Source organism: Anopheles marshallii, chromosome 2 (assembly GCF_943734725.1).
Source record: "Anopheles marshallii chromosome 2, idAnoMarsDA_429_01, whole genome shotgun sequence".
Taxonomy (NCBI): Eukaryota; Metazoa; Arthropoda; class Insecta; order Diptera; family Culicidae; genus Anopheles; species Anopheles marshallii.
In genome coordinates this window covers 3,353,847-3,378,077 of record NC_071326.1, presented here as the reverse complement: position 1 = coordinate 3,378,077, position 24,231 = coordinate 3,353,847, and the positions used below count along the sequence as shown (strand labels likewise).

The 24,231-nt window shown below is 46.8% G+C and overlaps 4 protein-coding genes across 4 annotated transcripts; 1 reads left to right on the top strand and 3 right to left on the bottom strand.

The window, feature by feature from the left end:
- Positions 1–11,885: 11,885 nt before the first annotated feature.
- On the bottom strand, positions 11,886–12,401 carry LOC128707072 (probable trafficking protein particle complex subunit 2). The gene is made up of 2 exons (XM_053802018.1): positions 12,312–12,401; positions 11,886–12,218 (listed from the first exon to the last, which is right to left on the bottom strand). The coding sequence occupies exons 1-2, from the start codon at positions 12,399–12,401 to the stop codon at positions 11,886–11,888; spliced, it is 423 nt and encodes a 140-aa protein (XP_053657993.1).
- Positions 12,402–13,897: 1,496 nt separating this feature from the next.
- On the bottom strand, positions 13,898–19,437 carry LOC128719140 (girdin). Its single transcript, XM_053812763.1, has 8 exons — positions 19,387–19,437; positions 17,477–18,489; positions 17,114–17,411; positions 15,274–17,034; positions 14,966–15,204; positions 14,823–14,898; positions 14,463–14,746; positions 13,898–14,396 (listed from the first exon to the last, which is right to left on the bottom strand). The coding sequence occupies exons 1-8, from the start codon at positions 19,435–19,437 to the stop codon at positions 13,898–13,900; spliced, it is 4,221 nt and encodes a 1,406-aa protein (XP_053668738.1).
- Positions 19,438–20,199: 762 nt separating this feature from the next.
- LOC128707559 (small integral membrane protein 8) lies at positions 20,200–20,529 on the top strand. Its single transcript, XM_053802516.1, has 2 exons — positions 20,200–20,301; positions 20,374–20,529. Exons 1-2 carry the CDS (start codon positions 20,200–20,202, stop codon positions 20,527–20,529), a joined length of 258 nt encoding a protein of 85 aa, XP_053658491.1.
- A 364-nt stretch (positions 20,530–20,893) lies between these two features.
- On the bottom strand, positions 20,894–23,174 carry LOC128706892 (eukaryotic translation initiation factor 2A). Its single transcript, XM_053801834.1, has 2 exons — positions 23,144–23,174; positions 20,894–22,755 (listed from the first exon to the last, which is right to left on the bottom strand). The coding sequence occupies exons 1-2, from the start codon at positions 23,172–23,174 to the stop codon at positions 20,894–20,896; spliced, it is 1,893 nt and encodes a 630-aa protein (XP_053657809.1).
- Positions 23,175–24,231: the final 1,057 nt, after the last annotated feature.

Here is a 24,231-nt window from a genome sequence, read left to right as displayed (position 1 = left end):
TGTAGAGAAAAAAAACACCTCCCCGGCTTGATAAAGGATGTCTCCGTTTGGAAGGAGTTTCCTGTTTGCCAACATGCTAATATTTCCAAAACAATATTGTCAATCGTTTCCATACACTTTCCGCAAGGTTTGGAAGCACAATGTTTCATGCTGTGTAACAAAGTGTAATGTGTCTTTATTTTAAATACTTACAGAGCGTTTTTTTGTGTTGTACCCGTCAAATCTGCCCAAAACGCACCTCACTCGCGGCACTCTTCGCTCGTTTTCGGGACACTTAACGTTTTGAGTTACGTTTATTATTGTGGTACACTTAGCACGGTTTTTTTTTTGTTTGCTTACTGCGGAAACACACGGCGAAATAGTACAAAACCGAAACAATTCAAAACCGCACACACATACACTCACGCGCGCACACCTTTGCTGCTATCAGCCACACTGTCAAGGCACGAAGGAGAAGAGCGAAAAGAAATACGCATAAATACACATTAGCTCAGTGGGAAGGAAGGGTAAGGAAGGGAGGGATCAAGGGTGGAGAACCATTTGTGGCGGAAGTTTCCATGGCAGGACCTTGCTTGGTTTGTTTAAAAATAATTGTTGCATCCAAACAGACAGACAACCGGCCAGGTAAAACACAGACGACTACGGCGACGACGACGATAATAATGATAATAGAGTTGATAATTCAAATGCTAAAAGCGCACACGGCGCCATCGCGCTACAGGGATAAAAGGCTCGAGCACCGGTAGCGACCCCACCCTGGCGGGAAAAATGTCGGGAAATTCATCTCGTCCCCCTCTTTCCTCTTCCACCCCGCAAAGTAAACAAACAAAACAAAGCGGATTTTAATCATGAACAGGCAGAACAGTACAAGAAAGTTGATCGACCCACGAAAGCACAAGCCTCGTTTCGTGGTGGTTCTGTGGCACGCAACGAAGCGTGGTGGCTTACCGGGGGGAGAGCAAAAAAAAGACAGAACAGTTCGCTTTCACATGGCGGCACACTAATGCTGTGCATCTCAATTCATCAAAACTTTTACGTTTTATCGCTCGTCGGGCAGGTTTGCCCACAAAACGCCAAAGCAACCACAGCAAGCGCTTCATGTCATCATCTCTGTTTCGCTTGCGATCTCTCTGTCTCCCTTCCTCTTGTTGTCCGTTTTTCCCTTTTACACCAAGGGCTGCTCTGTTCTCCATTCAATCACTAACCAACGGAGATGGTTTACTTTTTGTTTCGTTTAAGCGACTGACTGTTTGTTGTGTAGTTGTAGTCAAGGATCATAGTTCGTAAGTAAACCTAGAGCTTTAGTACGTCAAAGTGTGTTATCATCACCTTCATAACTTCTTCGCACGCATGCTATGTGCACCCCTCGTGCTGGCAAGCAAAACTTTCTGAAACACCCAAAAACACAGCGCCACACACGAGCACACAACAACACAGAAACACCTACTGCGCCAACTACTGAAGGGTCGGGCATGGTGGAGCAATAGACACAGTAATGTGTTGTGCATGTCGACATGTGAGTGCGTGCGTGCATGTGTGATAGGAAGTGTAAAGGGTGGAAAGTGGATGGGGCGGAAGGGAAGGGAGGGGGGGGGGGAGTGAGTGCAATATAGTGAAATGGGTAGGACGGAACAAAAATGGGAGGGCAAGAAAAAATAAAAGACGTACAACAACTTTGCCATCTATTATGCATGCAGGTGTACTGGCTTCTGGTGATGAAAATTTAATTCTTCCCGTCTCATTCTCGCACCCAGCAGGAGATGGATGTAACACACGCAAATACACACACACACACACACAAGGATGGGTTGTGCACACAAACACACTCACACACAGCGACTGCGACTGATCGAACGTATAAAACACTTTCATCCCCTAACGTTGCCGTTTTCATCTCCCTTTCTCTCTCTCTCACTCTCTCCATTACAAAACAATGTGTGGTGTGTTCGTTGTTGTTGCTGCTTGTGCTTTTCAATAAACAAAACAGGCTGAGAGAAAGCTGTGTAAGTGGTGCAAAATGGCAAAATGGTTAAGAAGAAGATTGCAATTGCAAAACCAAAATGCGTTACGCGATGTAATTGAGAGGATGTTATGCTTCCCCCCCTTCCCCCACTTTCTTCAGTTTTCTCCCACATCCTCCTCACCTTTCCGACAATGGTAAGGAAATGCTATCACAAGATATCCGCACCTGGACAAGATGTTTTCTTTGCGCCGTTTATGTCCGAAGTTGGTTGCAAATACTTTCGCTCTATAAAAATAAAGCGAAACCCCGAGCATTTGGTTGGAAATACTTTCGCTCTTGGGGGGGGGGGTGTTTTTTTTTTGCTATCCTTCTTTCACTTCATTCCGTTTCTGTTAGAATGACCCAAACCCCCACCCAGCATCCCACCTGAATACTATTGTGCTAATCTGAACGCTCCATTTGACCACCTGCTGTGAAGCTGTAGGTGGTGGAAAATGATGGAAAAAGGAGAAGGAAGGCGAAGGGGAGCGGGATAGAAAAGTTTCGTTTGGAAATAGTTTTGGCAGGTGGAGGAAGATTGCCGTTCTTCCAACACTGCCTCCCACCCCTTCTCGCTCCCCCTTCCTCAGCCCTCTCATCGAGGAGCATGCAGCATGCAGGATGCACTTTTCTTTAATAATGGGAAATAGTTTTTCCTTCATCCCACCACTCCCAAAAAAAATCACCTGATTGGAAAAGCGTTAGAAGAGTTTTTCCCCCTTTTCCCCAACCAGATTTTCGTTCACTTTTCACCCACGTTTTCCTCGTATTTTGTTATTTTGTTGTTGTTGCTTTTTCCACATTCACTGTGCAAACGGTTCCATTGTTTCTGCTGATGATTGCAACTCCTATCCGGAGACACCTTTCCGTGCCTGCCAGCCCACAGAGCCAGCAGTTGTGGAGGGAGGGCACAAACGGTGACGACACACACAGAAACGCAACACGGCAAACACGCACCCGAACAGGCCGATTGCAAAGAAAGGACTGGTTGGACCCTGTGCACCCCGATGAAAATTCCATAAGTCCGTCCGTCGGTATCGGGGGATTTTTTTGGTGTGTGGAAATCGCACGAAGCGACGACTTTTTCTTTCATTTTCCATTTGAAAGAGACAGAGCGAGAGAGAGAGACGGGGAGTTCGGGTCATGTTCGGTTGGGCGAACGAACACAGCCAACCTCTCACCAACACCCCAAAACTCAACATCGGACAACGGCGACAACGACGATGGTGACGATTGTTGTTGGCACGAAACGAACTTCGTGACCGTTCCTTACACACTACATAAACCTTAGCGAATGGATCGGGTTGAATGTGGAGCCAGGATTAGGAAGGAATGGGGAGCCGGGTAGACAAGCACACCAGCTGGACGGAACAACCGAACGAGGAACTCGTGATCGTCGCTTTGAGCAGCACACCTATTTTTTATTAATGAGTGTACGCACACACACACACACAGATGGTGGAGCATGGTGGAGATTAAACCCACCCCCACACATACACTCACCACCAAACACATACAAACGACCACGGTTGAACACGGTTCTATTTCTTCCCAACGCATGCTACGGTGGAAAACTCTTTAAATGTATAAAAATGTTCTGCCGTAACATCCTGTGCTACTTTGATGGACACGCTGTCACCTTCTTACTTTGGGGCTGCGCAGTTTATTATCATGCTCCGCAAGGTTCTAACACTTGAACTCCACTAACGCCACTGATGCAATTACTAGATTTCACGTGTTTTTCGTTCACACCCTGCGTCCACCCTCGTAGCGAAGGGTTGTGGTGGAAACTAAAACGGTTGCTCTACCGGATGTGACGCGTGGCCCGTGCCGGAGTGTCTGTAGGATCCGTTGTCGCGATCCGTTCCGTCCGACGGACACGTGTGCAATGCGTCCGAGCCCGATGGTGTCGGACAGTTTTTCTACCCGAATTGCCATCCCTCGGCCGCTTCAAACATCCCCCGCCGACAAGGCCGACGCCTAACATTATCGCGTTCGTGCGGGTTCGCTTTTTTCGGCGGGTGGGGAAAATAGGCCAATTAAGGGAAAAAAACGGGTGGCCAAAATGTTTCCCACCGATGGTGAGCCCATAGTGCCGAGCATCTGATAAAACAAAGGTGGTTTCTTCGCCTGCACGGCCAAAGGAACGGGAAAACGGAATCATGCGGCGCATGTGCTTCCGAACGAACGGTTTTCCACCAACACCAACACCATCACACGGCTGGCTTCCCGAATGGAGAATATCGTTTGTATGTGTGTGCACACGGTTCGATGCTATCGAGAGCCGAACGCGCACCGCATACATATACGCACACCTGTTCCCGTGTGCGATGCGGTGTGTAGTAGTGTTGGTGCCGAATGGGGTTGGTATGGAGCGGAGTGGAGGAGCGCTTTTTTTGCGCTGTTAAACTCACCCCCTTCTGAAAAGAGTGAAAATCCAAGTAGGGGAGAAGTGTATACGTTCACGACCTAACCTTGTTGTTTCGCGCGAGTGTACGAGATTTTGTTCGAGAGTTCAATACCACACGCCGCTACTTATCGATGCCCGTTTTGTTTCGTTGGTTGTTTGGTGTTCCCTCTTTGATTATTTTGCAATTTGTTTTTCTTCTCTCTCACATTTTTTTCCCTTTTTGCCCCCGAACGATCTCACCGCTACCGATCGAATGTTGTCGAACCTGGTGAGCGAGTGTGGAATACAGACCGAGCTAGCCTTCCTCGAGGAAGAAAATGTTCCATTTCGCCGGAGGAAAAGATGTTTTTCGAACAACAGTTTTGTTTATTTATGTTTGCCTTAACCACCCCCGCGCGCCATTCCTTTGCCGATTTCGATTTATTTTTGTTTTCATTTCCTTGCCCTCCGCATCTTCCCCGTGGAAATGGTCTTTTACTCCGGTCGTTTGTACGGTTGTTGTTTGGCGCGGCGCGTACTTTCGCGTATCGGTCGCGCACTGTCACTCGTGTCGCTCGTTGTCGCCAGCGGATGGTTCGCAAATGTTCTCCCCGCCGGGCGCTTCGGGTTTCCGCCCGCTTGGTTCGAGCATTCACGCCTTGCGAGGAGTTTTCTTTTTCGCGGAAGCAACCCACGGAAATTGGTATGGTATGAATTTACAGCCCTCGGGGGTTTGTTCCCGTTCGAAGTACCGCGGAACAGAAGCGACGAGGTTAAAGATCGAATGGATCGAATAGGAGGGAAGAGGAAGTTTGTTTAATGCAAGCTCAATGTAAAGCATTCCTTGCGCCACCGTGGTCGTTGGTTTGCCGGGCAAAGGAGTCAATGTTGAAGGCCCAGCATTCCATGTCCTCCTCGCAGCTAGTATGATGCGCATTTCGTCATAAATCAATCACGACGAAGTGCTGGCTTTAATTCACAAATATGTCTGCTGTAACGAGTTCTGGCCTCGAGGGAGGTTGTTGGACATAGAAGAATGATATCGATGAAGAACTTGCTACATGCTAATCAGCACCATTTTGTTGGTCTAATGTAAATGGATGTACATAAAAGGTTAAGGATTTGTGACGAATGTTTTGGTGATACTGGACGACTGAACAATTTGGGTTCCGTCGATCTCGACTGGGGTGTAACAATATTGACCTCAATTAATTCGTCATGGGTGAAAACAGACCAATATTTGTGGATGTGTAAGGAAGAAATGGATGTGGAAGTGTGGATGTGTAAGGAAGAAATGGTTGTGGAAGTGTGGATGTGTGAAAGAGGATTGAAAAAGAAAGAGAAAAAACACTGAGCGCGAGCGAAGCAAGCTTAAACAGGAGAGAAGAGGTGTGGAAGAGAAAGAGAAGGAATAGAGAGAATATAATTAGCCACGTGCGGCTGGATGAGGAATTCGCGTATCGACGGTCAAAGAGGAAGCACACTAAATTTGTAATCGGTTATCTTTAAATAAATACTCCCCACCATTCCCTTTCAACTTTACATATTTAAAATAATGCCCAGGGATATGGGAGCTCTCATGGTATAGTACTTCGACGTTCATTCCGACACATCATCGGCGACAACCACATGTGGCTAGGATTTGAATGTCCGAGGATTCGTCTGTATTATAACATCTATTAAGACGACCCCAGAAACCTCTTACAGGAGTTTTAGTTGGAAAAATCTTTAGAAAAGATGGAACCATTGCTGGACTCCTTGCTGGATTGCTGGAGTTGGAATGTGTTTAGGTAGATCTGGAATCCTTCTTCCAATCTAGAGCTTCCTCGACCGATGACTATTGAAAGCTTTATAAATGTTGTGCATTAAGAATGCTTGGAATGGAATTGAATTGGATTTTGGCAAAAATTGAAGACAGTCGCTTAGATCCCAGATCTACCGGAACTTGAATTCAACTTGAAAACAATCCAACAAAGGCCCCAATTTCGCCTCACGGACTCGGAAGCATTATACTGTGGCAGAGGATTGGAATATACTCGGATTATACTCGGACATAATTCTTGTCATTGAAATGCCACTGGACGACCCAACCCGTTAAGTCCTTCTCGGTCGTCCACATGGACAGAGGAGATGTGGTAGACCAAAATTGAGTTGGAGTGATGGCATTGATGGTGGCGCGGTGGTGTATTGGTAGTGGCGCTGGTCTTCACATGACAGGACCGGCCTCAAGATCCCGTCCCGTCTCATACGTAGGAATGATCATCATGTTTTTCTTCTTTAAGGGCACGAAAGCCTCAAGACCTAGGCTCTACGCCTGCCATTTCGTAGCCGGATAGTCAATCCTGCGTTCGTAGGTTTCGGAGGTCCGGATGGGAATTTGGACCGGTCCTGGCGTGTGAAAACCGACACTGCTACCAATACACCACCCGGGCCGCCCCATTATGCTACGGGTAAATAAAGTTAAAGAAAGCCAGAAATGGCAGAGACCTCTGGAGGTTGTTGTGCCGATAAAGCCCGGGATGGGCAGTCGACGGCGCTCGTCCGCTTCTGCTAAGCGGTTAAGACGCCGAATGGGCAAGTTGGATAATTCAAGAGCACGTAACAAAACAAACAAAACCACGTTTCAGCTGACGTTTGTTTTTTTTGCAAACATTTAGCGCTATAAAATATCTCGAGGTTTCAGCACCCACTGCAATATCGTCAAACACCGTCGAAACCCAAAATAAAATTCCATGAAGGAAGATACCGTAAATGTCAGTATCGTGTGCTAAGAAGTACATGGTAATTGATGAACCCGAGTTCGAAAATTTCCATTCATGACAACCCTCAAAGCTAAAGCTGCAAGCAACGATTTTCTTCAAGAATCGTTCTATATTTTGCCAAGCGAAATGAATATTTCATAAAACCGCTCGGCAAAGAGCACGTTCCAAAACGTTCATCTCAATCATCTAATATATGTTCGCGAAATTCTTTGCACCGGTTTAAAGAACGTCGTTCGGAACATTGCAGAAACAATGCAAAAAATACGAAAAAGCGAGCAATAGGCAGGAAAAGGAAAATGTTATTATGAAAAATTAACTTTTCCAATAGAAAAACAGCGTCGCGTCGGGTTCGCTAACGTTGGCCCGCTGTTATCGGTGCCGTTTCTGTATCTATTTTCCTTCTTATGCTCCTGTTTGTGTTCGTGCAACATATTTAGATCAGAGACGAACGCGCTGGCCATTATTTCTGGTTACACACCACCGCAGATCACTCGTCCGCTTGTTGAGCGGACCGTCTATTATTAGTCGTCTTCCATAAAACTCTTTCCTTCCCATTACTACACCCAGCTGGTTTTAATGTCGATTGATCGATTAATCCGTTCGTTAATGGATCTATTTCGGAAGCAGTTTTAGAAAATTACGGAACAAAACGAAAATGATGCTTCGTCTAGCAACCTTTTCGCATATCTTAAACCAGTGCAAACAAAGCTACTTACAACCACTCGTAAACCGGGTATGTGTGAGGAAAATGACTACAAGTGCTCGTTGAAGGTTGCGTTCCGCACGCTCCACTCTCGTCCATCAATTAAATATTCATCTTCACGCCATCTTTTACCAGCGGTGGCTTCCGGTTTCGTATGCAAATTGAACATGCTTCTCCGTTTGTTGGATAAACATTCGCCTGCAAAACATCCGTGCAGCGCATCTAATCCGGTTCCGACGGATGAACGATGCATTTCGTTGGGAGGCCACTTTCGCGCGTCGGTTGCGAAAATTATGGCAGTGATTATGAGCGTTCGCCATCCCATCCCCGTACCTTCTTGTCAGCCAAATGAGTGTAGATGTGTGTGTGTGTGCTTTAACAGAAATTAGTCGTTTGCGTGTTGATCTCGATGAGCCCATTTGAAGAGCCCCATCGAACTAATTAAACACGAGTGGCATTGGGCCAATTCGAACAAGCTCTTAATTAGCTATTTTCGATCCGATCGCTAGCGAACTTACCGGTACGGCGTGTACCAGCGTGTGTATTTAAGGATGTAATATCAATCCGGGAATCTGGGAATCCGTACATCATATTCCGAACCCGTTGGAGGGGGGAGGGGACGGATACAAAGTAGCAACAAGCGCGTTAATAATCGGGACAGATAAATAATACATTATCCTTACGGTGGTGAGTGGAGTTACCATATTGCCACCCTCTGATGCTCGCCAGGCAGCGAACCGACCCAACAAGTGTACAATGTTATGCATGGATAAAAGGTGCGAAAATTCATACCCATGTTGTTGTTCTTTCCTGCTACTGCACCGTTTTATTATGGAGGAGGCTGGGAGGATCGATTTTACGGTCAGCTGAGCATATACAAGGTTGTCCACCCACCCACCGGACAGCCAACACACGTTGGGTGATAATTACTCAATAGCAGCTCAACTAGTTGTTGTGGTAATCGTAGGGAAACGTCCAGTGAACTGCACAGTGGACAGAAGGACCTCTTATTGCTAGGGTCCCTTAACAGGATGCATAGCGAAACTGTGCAGCTTCATATTAATAATTGCACTCCCTCTAGATAATCCGGCGAACCGAAACCAAATGACCCCTCCTCCCGCGTGCAGAAAGGCGTAGAAAAAAGGTCCACAAGACGCACCCTTTATCGTCTTAGTTAATGAAGTGCCGAGATGTATGCTTCACGCACCGACATTCACACGCCTGCCTGAATTGTTGCTTTGAACCTCGAAACAACCTCGTGTTCGGATCCCTCCGGTCTCCGGTATCCGTTTGCAAGATCAAAGCAAAGTACATTCGCAACACGTGGACCATGGAAAACCCTTACCACCGCTCATCCCATCTCGGTCTTGCTGGTCGATCTGCGTCCGATCTGCTGACGATTTCGGTTGAGTTGATGCGAGGGGAGCACGGCTATAAAAATTGCAAACTGCAGCCATGTTGCTGCTTGCGAGTGTTTCAAGTACCGATCAGCGGGGGGTCTTGTTTTATTATAGGTGCGCCAAATAGAACAAAAATAGGAACAATTTGTACAAGGAAAACAAGTAAGTGCTTGAGGGTGCATTGGAATTGCAAAAGTGGACGCTTTGTGTTAATGGACAATATTATCTTCCAGAACAGGATGAAGAATTTCGTGAATAAAATGCTGGGTTTTGCTTTTTTAACTCCAATTTTTTTCCTTTCAATGTCATCTGTGGACTCTTTGCTTTTATTTGTCAATAGCAGTGCTTATGCCAGAAGTTGGCTTGAATCCTTTGTTTATTATGCCTTCTAGAACAATGCCTTGAGACCCTATCGGATGGCCTTTCGTTAACTTGCCAAATCTTAACAGAGGTCACTCAATACATAAATCTTAACATTTGGTTCTGCTTTTTCGTGGTATCCGCTAACTGCTAACGTTATCAGAATATGCACAAACGGTTAGCTACACAAAAGGCAACACGATGCTTCATTCACGACTGTGTGGGAAGAAACTCGATTGAAAAATTGATTGAAAAAGCTACAAGAACAGCAAGTTGTGAATTGCTGGAAAAAATCTTCAATTAGTTACATCTAGTGGCGCCATCTGTTAGCCAGTAGTAGCACTATTGTAAAACCGGGGGTCTCTAACTTTCAGTTGATTTGTTGGTACATTTAATAAAGCAGATCAAGAACTACACAATTTGTGAAGCGAAAGATGGGAAGCTTTAACATTTATCACACATTTCCACCAGTTTTATAAGAAAAATTATCCATCTCGGTCACACAAAGCGACACTTCCAGCGGTGCCTGAGTTGGGTTTAATTACAAGCAAAATTATTCAATCGGATTACATGATTTATCTTTCCCACCAGCTATTTCTAACAGCGCGTAATGCAACCGGCACAAACGCATCGAAGCAAGATCCGCATCGAATAGCTTTATCCGATGCATTTTGCCATGTTTTCCACTCGAACGGCCAAATTGTGTAGCGCACCGTGAAGCGTTTTGATCAATCAGTTGAATAAGCATCTCGGCGGAAGGGTAACATCTAACGCATCCTTCGGGCCAATCGCAATCTGGGGACCAAACCAATCATCTGCACCCGCAAGAAGAAGGTGCAAAAGCGAGTTATTACCGCAAACCGGTTATTACTCAATGCAAACTGTCTCTTTTTACCTTCTGGAGGTCTGGAGCAAAGGGAGAGAACAAAAAAGGTACAGAGGTGTACGTGCTACACGCTGCTATTCCATATCCGGTCGGATGATGATGGCAGGGGGCTAGGCAGAGGGTGCAATAAAAAGGACGACTAGGCTCCACAGGTTGTTGGTGGGCGCGCACTGCGTATTTATGCACTTGAAAGGCCACCATCGGGTGATCACACTGGAAAGGACCCGGTTTTATCTCCGCACAACACACATTTTCCGTCGGCCGTCGCCTCTGGACGCAATTTTTCCGGCAATAAACGATCCCCATCTCCCACCAGCGCGCCATGACGGGCGTGGGCATTAGTAGACGAGTCTGACACTGCTGCCACCGACAGATACGAGCCAACCGCTAATGTCCTTACCACGGTGACAGGCGCGATGCAGCAACGTGCTGCCAGGTGGAACCCCCGTGTGTGTGTGTGTGTGTGTGTGTGTGTGTGTGTGGGTGAAGGGGTGACTATTGGAAAAACCAGAACCACCGCTCGTGTAGAAAACGGTAGAGACCGGGAACTGTGTGTTTCATCATAATAAAACCGATGTCTTGCCCTTGTTGGCCGCGTGCGATCCACACCCACACACCCGTAGCTTCATAATCGTTTGATGATTTTAATCGTAGCATAATGAAAATTTATCAAAGCGTTAACACAGCGGGTTACCTGTTGCCTGGCGTATATGAACGTAGCCCCCTCCGGACGCTTCGAACGGGGCAAATGAGTGTGAGTCCTCCGGACGATATATTAGATTCGTCCGTATCGAGATTTTTTTGTTTTTGTTTTGCTCAACCGTAACCGGATAAACCAAATTAGTGCGCTTCGCTTGGCAGGAGCAAAAGGGACACACACATCGCTAACCTTCGTGACCGCCACATATCACCTTCCGTCACGTGGCGCTTGCGAAGGGTTTATTTTTATCGTTCGTCCCCTTTAGGTTGCTTCGCAAAGTCGCATTCAACCATCACAGAAAAATCGGTAGCATCGGTAGAAAAGGACACTTTTTATCGTTGTTTTTTTTCTTTTGGCGAACAATATTAAACGGTACACAAGTACATGCACCCTTCCGTAACGGAAAAAACATCAATTGCGTACGCTTTTTGTCGCCTGTATGTGATTAGTTTCCACTGAATTATTCACTGGACTAGTTTGTTCAAAATTAATTAACTGTACTAATTGATAACTGCAATGGATAATTTAACATTTACAACTACGAGGATGTTTCATTTCGAATGCATTTAATATTGCAACTGAAGCTGCTTGTGAATAATTTAAATTAGATTTCTTTATAAGCTATTAATAATAATTGCGAATGTACCCGACAACAATCTTTCCATTCCCTACAGTGTGCAACATTACGTTCCAAGGAACTTTTTACCGTACAGTTGTGCTTTCTTCTCGAACGCCAGTGATTTTATCGGCGTGTTGGGCATGTAGAACGGATTCATCAGGTATTTAATGTACGTTTCGTACATCTCGTTGAAGAAGTTCTTGATACCGTCATCGTTCCGGTTGTCGTGTACCATCACAAAGCGTAGATGACTCGCGGTGACAAACCCGGACACGAACCACTGGTTGAATTTGTCGATCGACTTCAGGTACGTGTTATTTGTTTTCCATTTGTGCTCGTCGATCAGATCCAGGGCAGCATGTGCGATGAATTGGTTAAGGTGCCGATGATCCTCTTTCTGCAAGATAGGATGGAATGAGCAAGAAGTTTCGAACCACTTCACTATTCGCTGGTGATCCGATCCGCACACCGGGGAAGAACTACGTTTTACCTTGGCTTCCTTGTTTACTGTGACGAATTCCGTCTCAAATATGGGATTATCGTTGTGACCGACGATGGCAAAATAATAGCTGCTGCTCATTTTGCACAGAAATTTGTTATCAAAAAACGAGATAACTTTGCAGCCACGGCAGCCTGCTGTGGAATGAGATCGATTTGTTTGTTTACGTTTTGTGGAAAATCGAGAATAAGGTCGTGGCAGAAAACTGTGTCTGTTGGGAGAATAAAAGTACAGGAACGTCTCTTTTCTCGTTATAAGTTTGCCGTTGCTCAGGTACACTTTTATCATTGGTTGAGAAGCAAGCAAGAGCATATAAACGCATTTCTGACAATCAGGGATGCTTCTACTGAGCGCATTCGTTTCGAAGTGGTTTACTTTTTAAACATTTCCTCGAGTTTGTGAAGAAAATCGCCTCTACGCTTGCTTAAATTGTTTCTCGAATTTTGTGTTTTCATATGAAAATAAATTGACGTACGTGTATAATTATTTTACTTTTTTATTTCACTTAAAATCCTCTCACTCACATCTTTCCGGATGCTTTCATTAGTACCTAAAAAGGATTAAATACAAATGCTAATAACGGCATGATGGTGAATCTTCCTTTTTCCTTTCCTACTTTCGCCTTCAAACAAAACACGATCCATATTCTAATAAACGCGTCCTATTTTAAGTCCTCAATGTAAAAAAGGAAGCATGCTATCCTAGTGGTATAATTTTGATTTGTTTTGTCGGAACTCTGTATGAAAACATGATGATTGTTACACAACAAGACAATAAAATATGAGTATCCGATCCGTCTGGGGTTGTCATTCCGAGGGAACAAATTTCTACAAAAACTGGATGATAATGAGCAATATTAGCGGTTATGTGTTATCACAAGACAAAACGAAAATGTGTTAGTGGTATTCGTTGGTTGGTTGGTTGGTGCCCACTTTTCTATTCAATCGTCCCCAATAATAAGGCCGAGGGGCGGCAATCATATTAACGCGACACAAAACTTACATTCTAAGTTCATACATTAACCGAATATAGAGAGGGAATTAAGAAAGGAGTTAATCGCAATGTGTGTAAAAAAATAAACTTGGAGATACTTTTTAAGAGATTCCTTAAGTTTCGTAATACAGCAAAGGATTCGTTGTATGGGAGATTACGTTTAAGCACTTGGGATAAAGTGATGAGTCACGGTTGCTCATCCGGTCACGACGGTAATAAGACTTATTTAAAGTAAACTTTGTTCATTACTTCCTTCTTCTGTGCTGCCTATACCGCGCTATGCCAATAGTTTGTATGTGTGGTATTATGTTAAAGCACTTGTTAACTGGGTAAATATGCTAGCGCGAAATGAACGAACAAACGTTCTGCCGCTCAGCGTTAAGAAAGTATACATCCGCCCCCTCAAAGCGGAATTTTATCCAAATATCCTTCCTTCTTCATTGTCAGCAAAATGCGCCGTCAGTCGAAAATGCTAGGCCATCTTATCCTTTCCCATTCTGTCTCACTACAATACTGCTCGTGTTGCAATGCTTCGTTTTCAAATAAATGCTTGCATTGGGTCTGTTCACGGCCTGCACGCCTTCTCAAACACATCCATACTCGTACCATATCGCGCTATCTCTGTTCTTCGGTTCCGTTTTCTTCTTGCTGTTGTTTCCATTTGAATCCTTCTTGTTACTGTCCTCCATTCCACAAAGTGCCGTCGAACCGGCATTTGGTGCCCCGGACGGGTTGCCGCTCACCTCCATCTGTTGAGCGCCACCGGGCAACAAGTTCGACGTGGTCTCCGTCTTTAGCGTAGTCGTTGTGGTGGAAATTCTGTTCAGCAACACGAACGTAGGCTCTCCGGGCGAATTCGACTGGCTGGTGGCGTTGGTTGTACCATGATTCGGGCCACTATTTTGATCCGTACGGGGCGGAGGCGGAGGTGGTGGTGTAGAGATGGATGGTGGAGGAGACGGATTTACGGCCACGCCACCGGTCGGTGTGCTTGAGCCGGAGTTGACGATCTTATCATCCAGGTACACCGTACGACGAGTGCCAGCTGTGCCAAGGTTCAAAGCATCAGTTGCCGTATCAAACCTACAAAATGAAGTAACAGCATTAGTTAGAGATAATTGCTTCCCCAGTTCAGCTCATTATATCTACCCCTGGAAACTGTTTCGGTGAGCGGGATTCACTTCATCTCGTCGGGAAGCCTGTAGACTGCTGCGAATTCCTCCACGGAGCAGTGTCGCATTCAGCGCCTCATTGTTTGGCTTTCTCTGGAGACTTTGGCGCAGTTGGGAACCACGCTGCAGCAAGTTCGTATCGGATGCGACCGAATTGGGCTCTTCAATACTATTGTCCGATTCGTTGCCACCCGATTCGGAGCCCATCGAAAGACACTGGCTTTGGGTGAGACGTTGTTCCTCCACCCAGGAACGGCGATTCTAGTTTTGGGACAAATTATACCATTCCATTTAGCACGGAGATCATCTCAAGCGATTACTCCTCTCCATTACTCACCCTATTTGGGACACGATTCATCAGCTCCGATCCAGCACGACGCATTTTCTTTACCAGATTCAGTCCAAAAGGTTTCCTAGCAAATTGAAAACAGTTCATCAGTATTTTGCCAAAGAAATATAAAATTTGTAAGAAAGTCTTACTTTTTCGGTGAACAACTGTCCAGCTTGCGATAGTGTTCCATTATTTTCTCCTCCAGTTTTTCCTTCTGACGGTTCAGATTATTCAGCTTATCGGTGAAGTTCTTCTCCTCGTCATGGTAATGCTGCTTGTCTTCCAGAGAGTGAGCCAACAGCTCCTGATACTGGGCGAGAATCTGGGACACGTGGTCCATCAACGTGCGTCGATCGATGTCTAGGCTGGCGTTCATGTTAAGCAACATCTGCAGAGCAAGAAAACATTACACATTATACGTACCCCAACACAATGCATCCAATTCGTATGTACTTGCCTCGCATCTTTGGTTTATTTTGGTGTACTCAATCTCCAGATTGCTGATTTGCTCCTTTTTGTTCGTCAGCTCCCCAGACAGCTCGGTATTGCGCAGCTTCAGCCGACTGTTCTCCGTCCGGAACGCTCGATACTGATCGTGGCAGTTCTTGTAGTCTTGCTTGAGCCTCTCGCTCGTCGTGAACAGACACCGGAAATCATCCTTCAGTTTGGAGTGCTCCGCGCGCAGATTGTTCAAATTCGTCAACCCATCCTTCATCGAGTGCAATTCTGCCTGCAGTTCTTCGATCTTGCGCTCGAGCGCTACCGTCCGTTCTCGATAATCTCGATTTTCCGTCTTCAGGTCACGAATCGTGTTCTTCAGCAGTTCCTTTTCGCCGTTCAGCGCATCGTAGTCGCTGCTCAGCTGTTCGTGCAGACATTGGAGCGCCACATAATCGTGCTGCAACGATTCGTACTGCTGGCGCTTGGCTTCCACCTGCTTGACCAGCATATCCTTCTCGACGGCTAGCTGAGAGTTGGCTAGCTGCAACGCAACGTGCTGTGTGTTGAGTGACGCAATCTGTGACCCGAGAGTTGCTACTTTCACCTTTTGCCGAGCGTTCTCCTCCTGCAGCGATTCCTGGGCAGCGAGTAGCGAAGTGTGCTCTTGCTTTAACTGTTCCAACTTTTGCTCCAGCTCGGATACATTCGATGCGCTGTCGGGGACTGTTTCGTCACAGTTTGAAAACTCGATGTTCTTCTCAACAGTGTATATCTCCTGACGATGGCATAGAACACAGATGTCGGCGGATTTGGTGCCACCCGACGAGGATCCCTGATCCTTGCCCACCACATTCAGCACTATCTCACGCACCGTTTTGAAGGATTCCGGATTCTTGCAAAGCTTTTCTACGAACACCTCCACGTTCATGTCGTTCCGCTCAAGCTCGGTATCGTTCAGCCCGAGTCGCTCGAGGTTTTGTTTTACCTTCTTCGTTGCCATCGTTCCATCGTACAGATCTTTCTGTAGCGTGGCGATCGTATCGGAGTGCATTTTCTGCTGAGAGAGCAACTCTTGATTTTCCTTCTCGAGCTCCTGTAATTTTACCAGCACGCCCGAACTTTCGTCAACCTGTTTGGCAAGCTGTTCGATTTCTTTCTCCTTCGCATCTAGCTGACCACCGACTGTGTCGAGATCGTGTTCACACTTTTCCAACACTTCCTTGTACTTGACCAGTTCCTTGTTGAGGTTTACGTTTTCACGCTCCACGGTAGAGCACTTGCCTCGCAAATCGTACAGCTCCTTGCGCACATCTTCCAGCTCTTTCAACCGTTCGTTTAGCTGCACACTTTCCTTACTCTTGGTGTCGATGGAACGCTCCAAATCGATCGTGCGGCGCTGTATACTCTCGAACAGATTCTGGACCCGCTGTTTATCCTTTGTCAGCGATTCGATTTGCTTTTCCAGATCGATCTGCCGAATGCGATCGAGTTCACGATCGTGCGTCTGTCGGTCGATCATTTGCTGCTTCGAATCGATCGCGTCCTGCAGCTTCTTATTTTCTTCAAGCGCATTCTTAAACACGTTTTCCAGCTCGCTGTTTTGCTGCACCAGCCGGTTACAATTTTCCTGCGTTTGGTCCAGACGCAGCGACAGTTTTTTCTTATCCTTCTCTAGCTCCAGGATCTTGTTGGAGTTTTCGTGGAAGGATGATTCTTTCAGGCTATCCAACGCGGCCAGTAATCGACGATTTTCCAGCTCCAACTTTAGCGCCCGAGTCTGGTAGGAATAAGAAAACGGGAAAGAAAATAGGTTAAAATCTTCATCGTTGCCTTCCGGAGAAAGCACCGCCGCTTACTTGTGCGTTAGTGGTTAACTGTTCCGAGAGACTGTTGTCGTTTGATGGAAGATCATCTGTGTCTGTGTCGGATTGAGCCTGGTTCGCCACATTAGCATCCGGCCCGGCCATTAGATTCTTCGTGGCCAGCTGCAACTGTACGTTCTCCTCTAACAATTCCTGCAATTTGCTTTTGTCCACATCCCGCTCAAGCGTCATATCGTTCATCATTTGCTTAAACTTGATAATTTCTGCCTCGAGTGTCATCACTTGGTCGCTGCGCTTACGAGACCGTGCCAACTGTTCCTCCAGCATCTCTCTGGAAAATAGAACACAAATTAAAGTTTGCATTCATGTTCTCGCATGCCACAACACACTACTTACTTCGTTTCCAACAGCATCCGATTATCTTCGCGCAATTCTTCCACGCGCGTTTTGTAAAACTCTGCATCGGACAACTTTTCGCGCAATTTTTGTACTTCAATTTCGAGCCGATCGGCCCGCTCAGAACGTTCCCGGAGCACATCCACCTCATCGCGATACGCTGCAGCCCGCCGCGACTCGGAGTACCAGTCTTGGCTCTCCGTGCGTAGCTTCTCGTACTGGTTACACTTGTGGTCCAGTTCCTCCTTTACCTCCATGAGCAGTTCCGACTTTTCCTCCAACTCCTGGCGCAACTTTCGCAGTTTCGATTTGTAGTCGGCCAGCTCCACCGCCAGATGATTGTTCTCGGACGTGGTCGACGGTGTATTGGCCGTGCTGGTCGATGCGGATGATGCATTGTGGAGGCTGCTTTTGGAGCTGGAACTGTTTACGAGCGCTTGCTGCTCACTGTCGGTGATGAAGGAGGACATCCATTTCCCGTGGTACTGGTCGCGTTCCTTCGCTAATCGGACAATGTGTTTGCACATCAACTCGGGGGACAGCTGTTCCAGAGCTTCCTGCGTGAGGACCAATGTCTGGCTGTCCGTAACCTGTTTAATCACCTCCACGATTGCATGCTGCGTGTTTACGTCCAGCTCTTTAATGCGGGCGATAAATATCTCCTTGTTTGGACACTGGACTGCCGCCCCAAGCAGCAACGTAATGAGGAGTTTCATCTGTTCCAGCCCGGCCCGGGATTCGGGCGAATGTCCCAACACCGAACAGTCCGGCAGCGTCAGGATGGTTTGACCAAGCTCTTCATCGTACAGATTGCGCAGGTTCTTCACGATGGCGTCAAAATTTCGCGTTCGGGCTGCGGCAAGCGAGGTCAGCACTTCCGCGGTGCCGCGTATCTTTGCCGGATGATGCTGTGGCTCGGGGTCTATCTGGAGGTACACGCTGTGCAATATCGTGCCATCGAGCAGTGACACGTATCCGGCGATTATTTCATGCCGCGGTAAGCACGATTCAATCTACGGCAGAAGAGAAAAAAAACAATTGAGAAACCTATTGATAACAGAAAACAAACAGAGGATCGTCTTCTGTATCATCTTTTCTTTTTGAAAATTTAATTTATAGGTTTGTTGCGAAATGACGAATTCGCATTTATAATGTTTCGACCCAAAAGCGCGACAAACCACAAAATGTCTTTTGGTTGACTTGTGTTTTATCTCTTTTTTTTTTTTGTTTGTTTCTTCCATTCGACCCCCTCTTGTCTACCTTTCCATTTCGGCACAAGTGCATTTTGTTAGGAAAAGGGTCAAATACGAGAAATGAACGACCCATCGAGGCCGTTCACCACAAAAACGAAACCATGCTGCTGTTATGTTGCTGTGAAGTGCTTTTGAACGGCCAAGACATTACCCAGCTGCTGCTGCTGCTGGAGATTCGAATGGTATGTTTTTCCTCTTTTCTCTTTATTTATCATTCGAACGAATGGCTCTATTTTTAATGCGAGACGAGATCGTGTACAAAAACCCACGCAAGGGAAAGAATTGCGAAAAGAAAACGTTTCATCCGCCACGACCAACAGGATGGATGGAGTTCGGTGGGTGGTGGTATTATGCATTCACTGAAAGCTATGGGAATATTGGCAGATTTAGAGGAAACTAATTGCGTTCCAATGACGGGGTGATTTGCTAATGTGGAAGAAGTATCCCATACCCCAACAACCAAGACAATATGCAAAGGAGGAAATTTTGATTTGTCTCACGTATTGTGGAGCGCATTCCCGTGCGAAAACGGAAGGCAAAAAATGGATACCTGGGTAGGGGGGGGTGGGGATATGGCGAGAGCGCTTTTTGTGTTTTTTCCCCTCCATCACAGACCCTTCAAAACCACAGCACTGGGACGGGGCGTTCTTTACTTACCCACGAAACGAGTGTCCCGTTCACAAACTCTTCAATTTCACTGGACGACATGTTTCTCTTCACCGAACGGAACTAAACACAACACACAAATTCAATCGTTAAACAAAAAATCACACACGCACGGAAAAAAACACATTCAACACGACGGCAACGACGACGACGACCACACCAAATCTTTCTTTTCCCTTCGCGCTACATTTAGCAATTCCCTTCGTCGATCGATCTAGCGAAGGTAACTTGGTTGACCATATTTCCTCACTTTGTTCCGCTGATACCTGAACTCTCTGATTCACGAAGTCTCAAGTGTGCACCATTTTCCGTGCAGAACGCATGCTGTCGTGTTGTTTTTCCACTGCACTTTTTCGCTTGTTTGAACCGTTTTTGCCGTTTCCGCGAACACCAGCGAAGCTTTTTTTCTAGTGTCTCTGCGTTTGCGTCTCCGCACCTTTCGCTTTCTGGCACTGGTAAAAACCTGTTCCACAAAAGGTGCGACCACCAACTGTCAAATGGGCGCTTTGTGTTGTGACAGCGAACTGTCACACGCCGCTCTGGGTTTGGGAAGACGTTTTGTGGTGGAAATTGCTCTACAAATCAAAATAATCGAACAGGTGAGATTGAAAGTATGATTTTGTGAGTTGAAATTTCCACGTTAATCCATATCATTTTATTCCCCAGAAGACGGATTTTAAAAACGGTTAAGAAACCCATCCCTTTTTGGTCGGTTATTGCAGCAGAAACCAGATATACTGGGAGCTGTGGGTTTCGCTGAAATCCGCCGCGATTGAATAATCATACGGACAGGCTTCCAGCAGGATGAGCGAAAAACCCAAAGAACCCGCACCCGGAGACGGAATCCGGTCCATGCGTTCTACGAACGTTTTCCGAGCCATTAATTTCGAACTGTACGCTAAACCTGTACGTGGAAACTCAGATAGCTTGTGGAATGTATCGCTCTAATTGCCCTTTTTCTCAAACCCTTTCCTCCAGAATGTCGTTGTAATGGGAATCGGACTCGTTTGCCTTGGTATTACGTTCGGCTACATTGCCTACATGCGGTCAAAGTACGAAGGTTTAGGATACTACACAGCAGTGCAGGAAGATGGAAAGGAAGTGTTTGTAAAGCGGAAATCCAAATGGGAATAAATAATAGGGAACGATGTTAAGAATGTGTTACCAAAAATAAGCAGCTTGTCACAAAGGCGCCTTCACGTTTTCTTGCAAAGTTAGCTTTATTTCACCCATATAAGACTCCGTACTGGCCGGCCGAACCGTGCGCTTTGATGTTGTTAACAAAGGAAAAGTATTATCAAAAATATTTCTACACGTTCGACGAGGCCGATGCTGCTGCTGTAGAGACAGCAGGAGCCTGTCGTCGTCGTTTAGGTACCATGTGATGGCTGGGATGGCAGAGTGGAAAACTGTACACGAAAATGTTCGTAACGTTGCATCATCCTGTCCCGGCTGTTTGGATGATGGCTTCAAATTTGTGAATATGCATTCAAGCGCTTCACGCCACCTTCAGCGTTTCCAGCTCCTTTATCAGCTGGTTCTCGGAGTTCATCTTTACAATCTGCGTCTGCACGAGCGTTTCGCCACGCTCGTGCTTTTCCTTCAGCACCTTTATGTCCTTCAGCTTCTTTTGGATTGCTTTAATTTTTTTGTCCTTGTTCGGATCACCAGTCGGTGACACTTTGGGCACACTGTTGTTGCTGCTCTCGTTCGTCGCTGGGCCGGTCGACTTGGTGTTGGAGTTGCCATTGGCCAGATCACCGTCGGCGTTGTTTTTAGCGTTTTTCTTAGCCGTTTGCTTTTTGGGTGCGGCTGGCGGCGGTGCAGCAGTAGTGTCACCGCCCGTTTCACTCGTCTCCGCATTGGCAGCAGCGGCTTTGCTGGCAGCTTTCTTATTTTTCTTGCTGTTCTTCATCTGCACCGAAGAACGGTATCCGGGCGGAAGACCCGGAATCGGTGGTCTCATGTCGATGGTTTGGCCACTGGACGTGACAGTGACACTGTTCCGTGCACCGGGCGGAATGTATTTCTTGCTGCTGGCTATCGGCGTTGCGGACACAATGCCCACAATCTTCTCGTCCGAGATGGACACCTCCTTGAACGTGCCCGAAGGATACTTCTGCCAGATGACCTCCAGCAGCTCCCCGGTCCAATCGTACTCGCCGAGCAGAGCGCCCGTATAATGCCAAACTTTGAATCCGTTCGCCATGCGTAGTCGTGGTGCGGTTGTGGCCGTTAGGAACGTATCACCAGCCGGGTTCCACTCAAGGGACGTTGTATCGGGTGCTTTGAAACTTGCTAGCTTCTTGCGTTTGGGCAAATCCCACGTTTCGATGTAACCGGGCAAATTACCAAACCCGCCGAACAGGATCACATTGCCGAAATCGTTGTAGAAGATCGAGTTCCTGTTGCCCGGCTCGAAATCGTACACGACATCACACTTTAGGTTGAAGAGCGTTGCCCGGGCAGGCATAAAACCGTACACTACACAAAACTCCGCCGACTTCGGGCTCCAGGCCACGTCGTGGATGGGTCCTTCCGCTTTCAGCTGGATGCCACACGAGTCCCCCTTGGGAGACATGTAGTGTAGCGCTTGCTTGCCGTAGTAAGACACTCCCGTCGTATCAACATCAGTGCTGGTCATCAGAATCAAACCGGTGCCCTTCCGGTTCCACATCATGTCCACCTTGTCCGCCTGGAAGAAGCTTTTCGACGCCACCGGTTGGTTAATCTCCAGGTTTGGGTACTTGAACAACCGACACATCGAAGGGGCTCCCTTCGTACCGGGCATGTAGACACCGATGTGGGGTGGCGAGGGCCCTGGGGCTACCGAGAGACCTCCGTTCCGGAGGCTGCCGAAGCGCCGTGCCACCTGCTTAAAGCCGGGCCCGGATGGACCATGTTCATAGAAGAGTGCCTCTCCGCCGACCAACAGAGCGGCAATGGTTTCGTCGCAGCTCCAGTGCATCTGCCATTCTTGGTGACGCTTCTGGATGATGGAGAATACCTCCTCGCCCGTTTCCGCCCGATAGATGAACAGATTCGGTTTCTCCTTCGGGGTCTCCTGCGGGTTCTCGGTGTACACTTCCCACGTCATAAGGTAGTTGCTGAGCGGGGAAAACCGCAGATAGCATGCCTTCGGTCGGGGCAGGGACGCAATCGTTGTGATCGCGGCCGCCGACACCCGACATAGCTGCACCGTCGAACCATTGGCCCAGGCCAGAAATCGTCCGTCGGGGCTATAAACAATAGCGCGGCAAGATTTACTCTGGTCGGGAGTAAATCTCGCGTCCGGAAGAAATGTGAGCTGTTGTGTCTGTTGTTCGAGCTTCCACACTTCGACTCCTCGCGCGGATCGCACTGTTGGGATGAGAGATGGAAAGACACGTACTCGTTAGTGTGTGATGTTTTGTAGGTTAAAGCAAGGTCAGTCAAATTGCACAGGATGAAAATCCACAATCTGGATCAATGGAAAGGCCGAGTGGACCATTCACGATCTTCAATCCAAGCTACTAGACAAACGATCATCTGTGACGTCAACGAGAGAATGTGAAACACCCGCAGTTGTAACCCCCCCGGCTGCTGCTCTGCTACTGCTATATGAACGTGTTTCAATGTGGTGTGCTCCCGGCAAACCGTGCTGCTCCCGCAAATCCGGCCATACGCCAACATCCACCATCGACCCAGCCCATCGAATTCTGCTTAAGCAAGTGTTGGACATGATGGAACCCACCGCTACATTACTTACACGCTAATGTAGGAGTATTTCCGCTCGCCATTGTTCACGTAGCCCTTTGGTGACGATTTCGATTTTTCGACTGAAGTTTCTTCTTCTTGTTCTTCTTCATTCGATGAGAATGACATGAAACGATCGGGATGTTGAGTTTGCGGCAATTTCTCTTCTCGATGAAGTGTCCACATGCGCGAAAGTGATTGTGTATTGTGTAATTGGAGTGATATGGGTGTACACAATTATGGGTACGAAATATTTTGTGGGAATTAATGAGATTTTTCTGCAAACACGATTTGTTTTGCCAAACCGTCATTTTGTATCGTCATCCTGCCGCCAGCAACCGCGTGACAGCTTCATGTCTACAGACCATGGTTAAAAAGTCGGAACGGTTCTGAACGCTACAGGGTGGTAGGGAAGAGCAGCCGTAATATCAAATTTAAATTATTTTTAAAAGATTTTAACACCAAAAACCTCTCACGTTTTTAGTTTTTATTCAGTTTTTTTTAAATAAATTGTAAATATAAGGTCTGAGATCTCTTCTCCGGATGATAACGTCTCGCAGCTGTTCCCGACTTGTTCCAGTTTCCGACTCGTTCCGCGTTTGTTGATGCACGTTAAAACATGGCTTAATTAACTTTGGGTAAAATATGTACGATATCAGTTCAATTCCGCGTCGGTTGATATGGTAGAGATTTGTTCAAAACATCTCGCACACTGCCTTTCGTGATCGGTGTTCGTCGATAATTTTCTCTCTTTTCAAAAGTCAACAATGTCCCCGGCAGGCCGCTTACCATCACAAACCAGTGGCGCGTCGGCGAGGACAGTGCAATGAGATTGCGTGTTCTTAAAATAACCAAATACACGCCGCAAGAAAAGAAGTCCGGCAAAGAGGTCATCAACAGCAAGCAGCAGAACAACGTGTTAACGATAGGTTCTTCACATCGAATCGTCCCTCCAACTTGACCGCACAGCACAGGACAGAGATTGAAGGTACGGTAATGGATAGCATCAATCAGCGTTTGGCCTCAATTTTTGGGCAGCCTTTGCGTTGCCCATCACGTGTTGCGCGTTTGTGTTAACATCGATATCATATTTGCAGCTGA

Excerpts from the sequence above, each read along its gene's own strand:
- LOC128719140 (XM_053812763.1), bottom strand. The coding sequence starts at position 19,437 with ATGTCGTCCAGTGAAATTGAAGAGTTTGTGAACGGGACACTCGTTTCG. Across the intron at positions 15,205-15,273 it reads AAATAAACCAAAGATGCGAG|ATGTTGCTTAACATGAACGC; the intron begins GCAAGTACATAC and ends CTTGCTCTGCAG. Across the intron at positions 14,899-14,965 it reads GACAGTTGTTCACCGAAAAA|GAAACCTTTTGGACTGAATC; the intron begins GTAAGACTTTCT and ends TCAATTTGCTAG.
- LOC128706892 (XM_053801834.1), bottom strand. The coding sequence starts at position 23,174 with ATGGCGAGCGGAAATACTCCTACATTAGCGT. Across the intron at positions 22,756-23,143 it reads AAATACTCCTACATTAGCGT|TGCGATCCGCGCGAGGAGTC; the intron begins GTAAGTAATGTA and ends TCATCCCAACAG.
- LOC128707559 (XM_053802516.1), top strand. The coding sequence starts at position 20,200 with ATGAGCGAAAAACCCAAAGAACCCGCACCCGGAGACGGAATCCGGTCC. Across the intron at positions 20,302-20,373 it reads TCGAACTGTACGCTAAACCT|AATGTCGTTGTAATGGGAAT; the intron begins GTACGTGGAAAC and ends CCTTTCCTCCAG.
- LOC128707072 (XM_053802018.1), bottom strand. The coding sequence starts at position 12,401 with ATGAGCAGCAGCTATTATTTTGCCATCGTCGGTCACAACGATAATCCC. Across the intron at positions 12,219-12,311 it reads CAGTAAACAAGGAAGCCAAG|AAAGAGGATCATCGGCACCT; the intron begins GTAAAACGTAGT and ends CCTATCTTGCAG.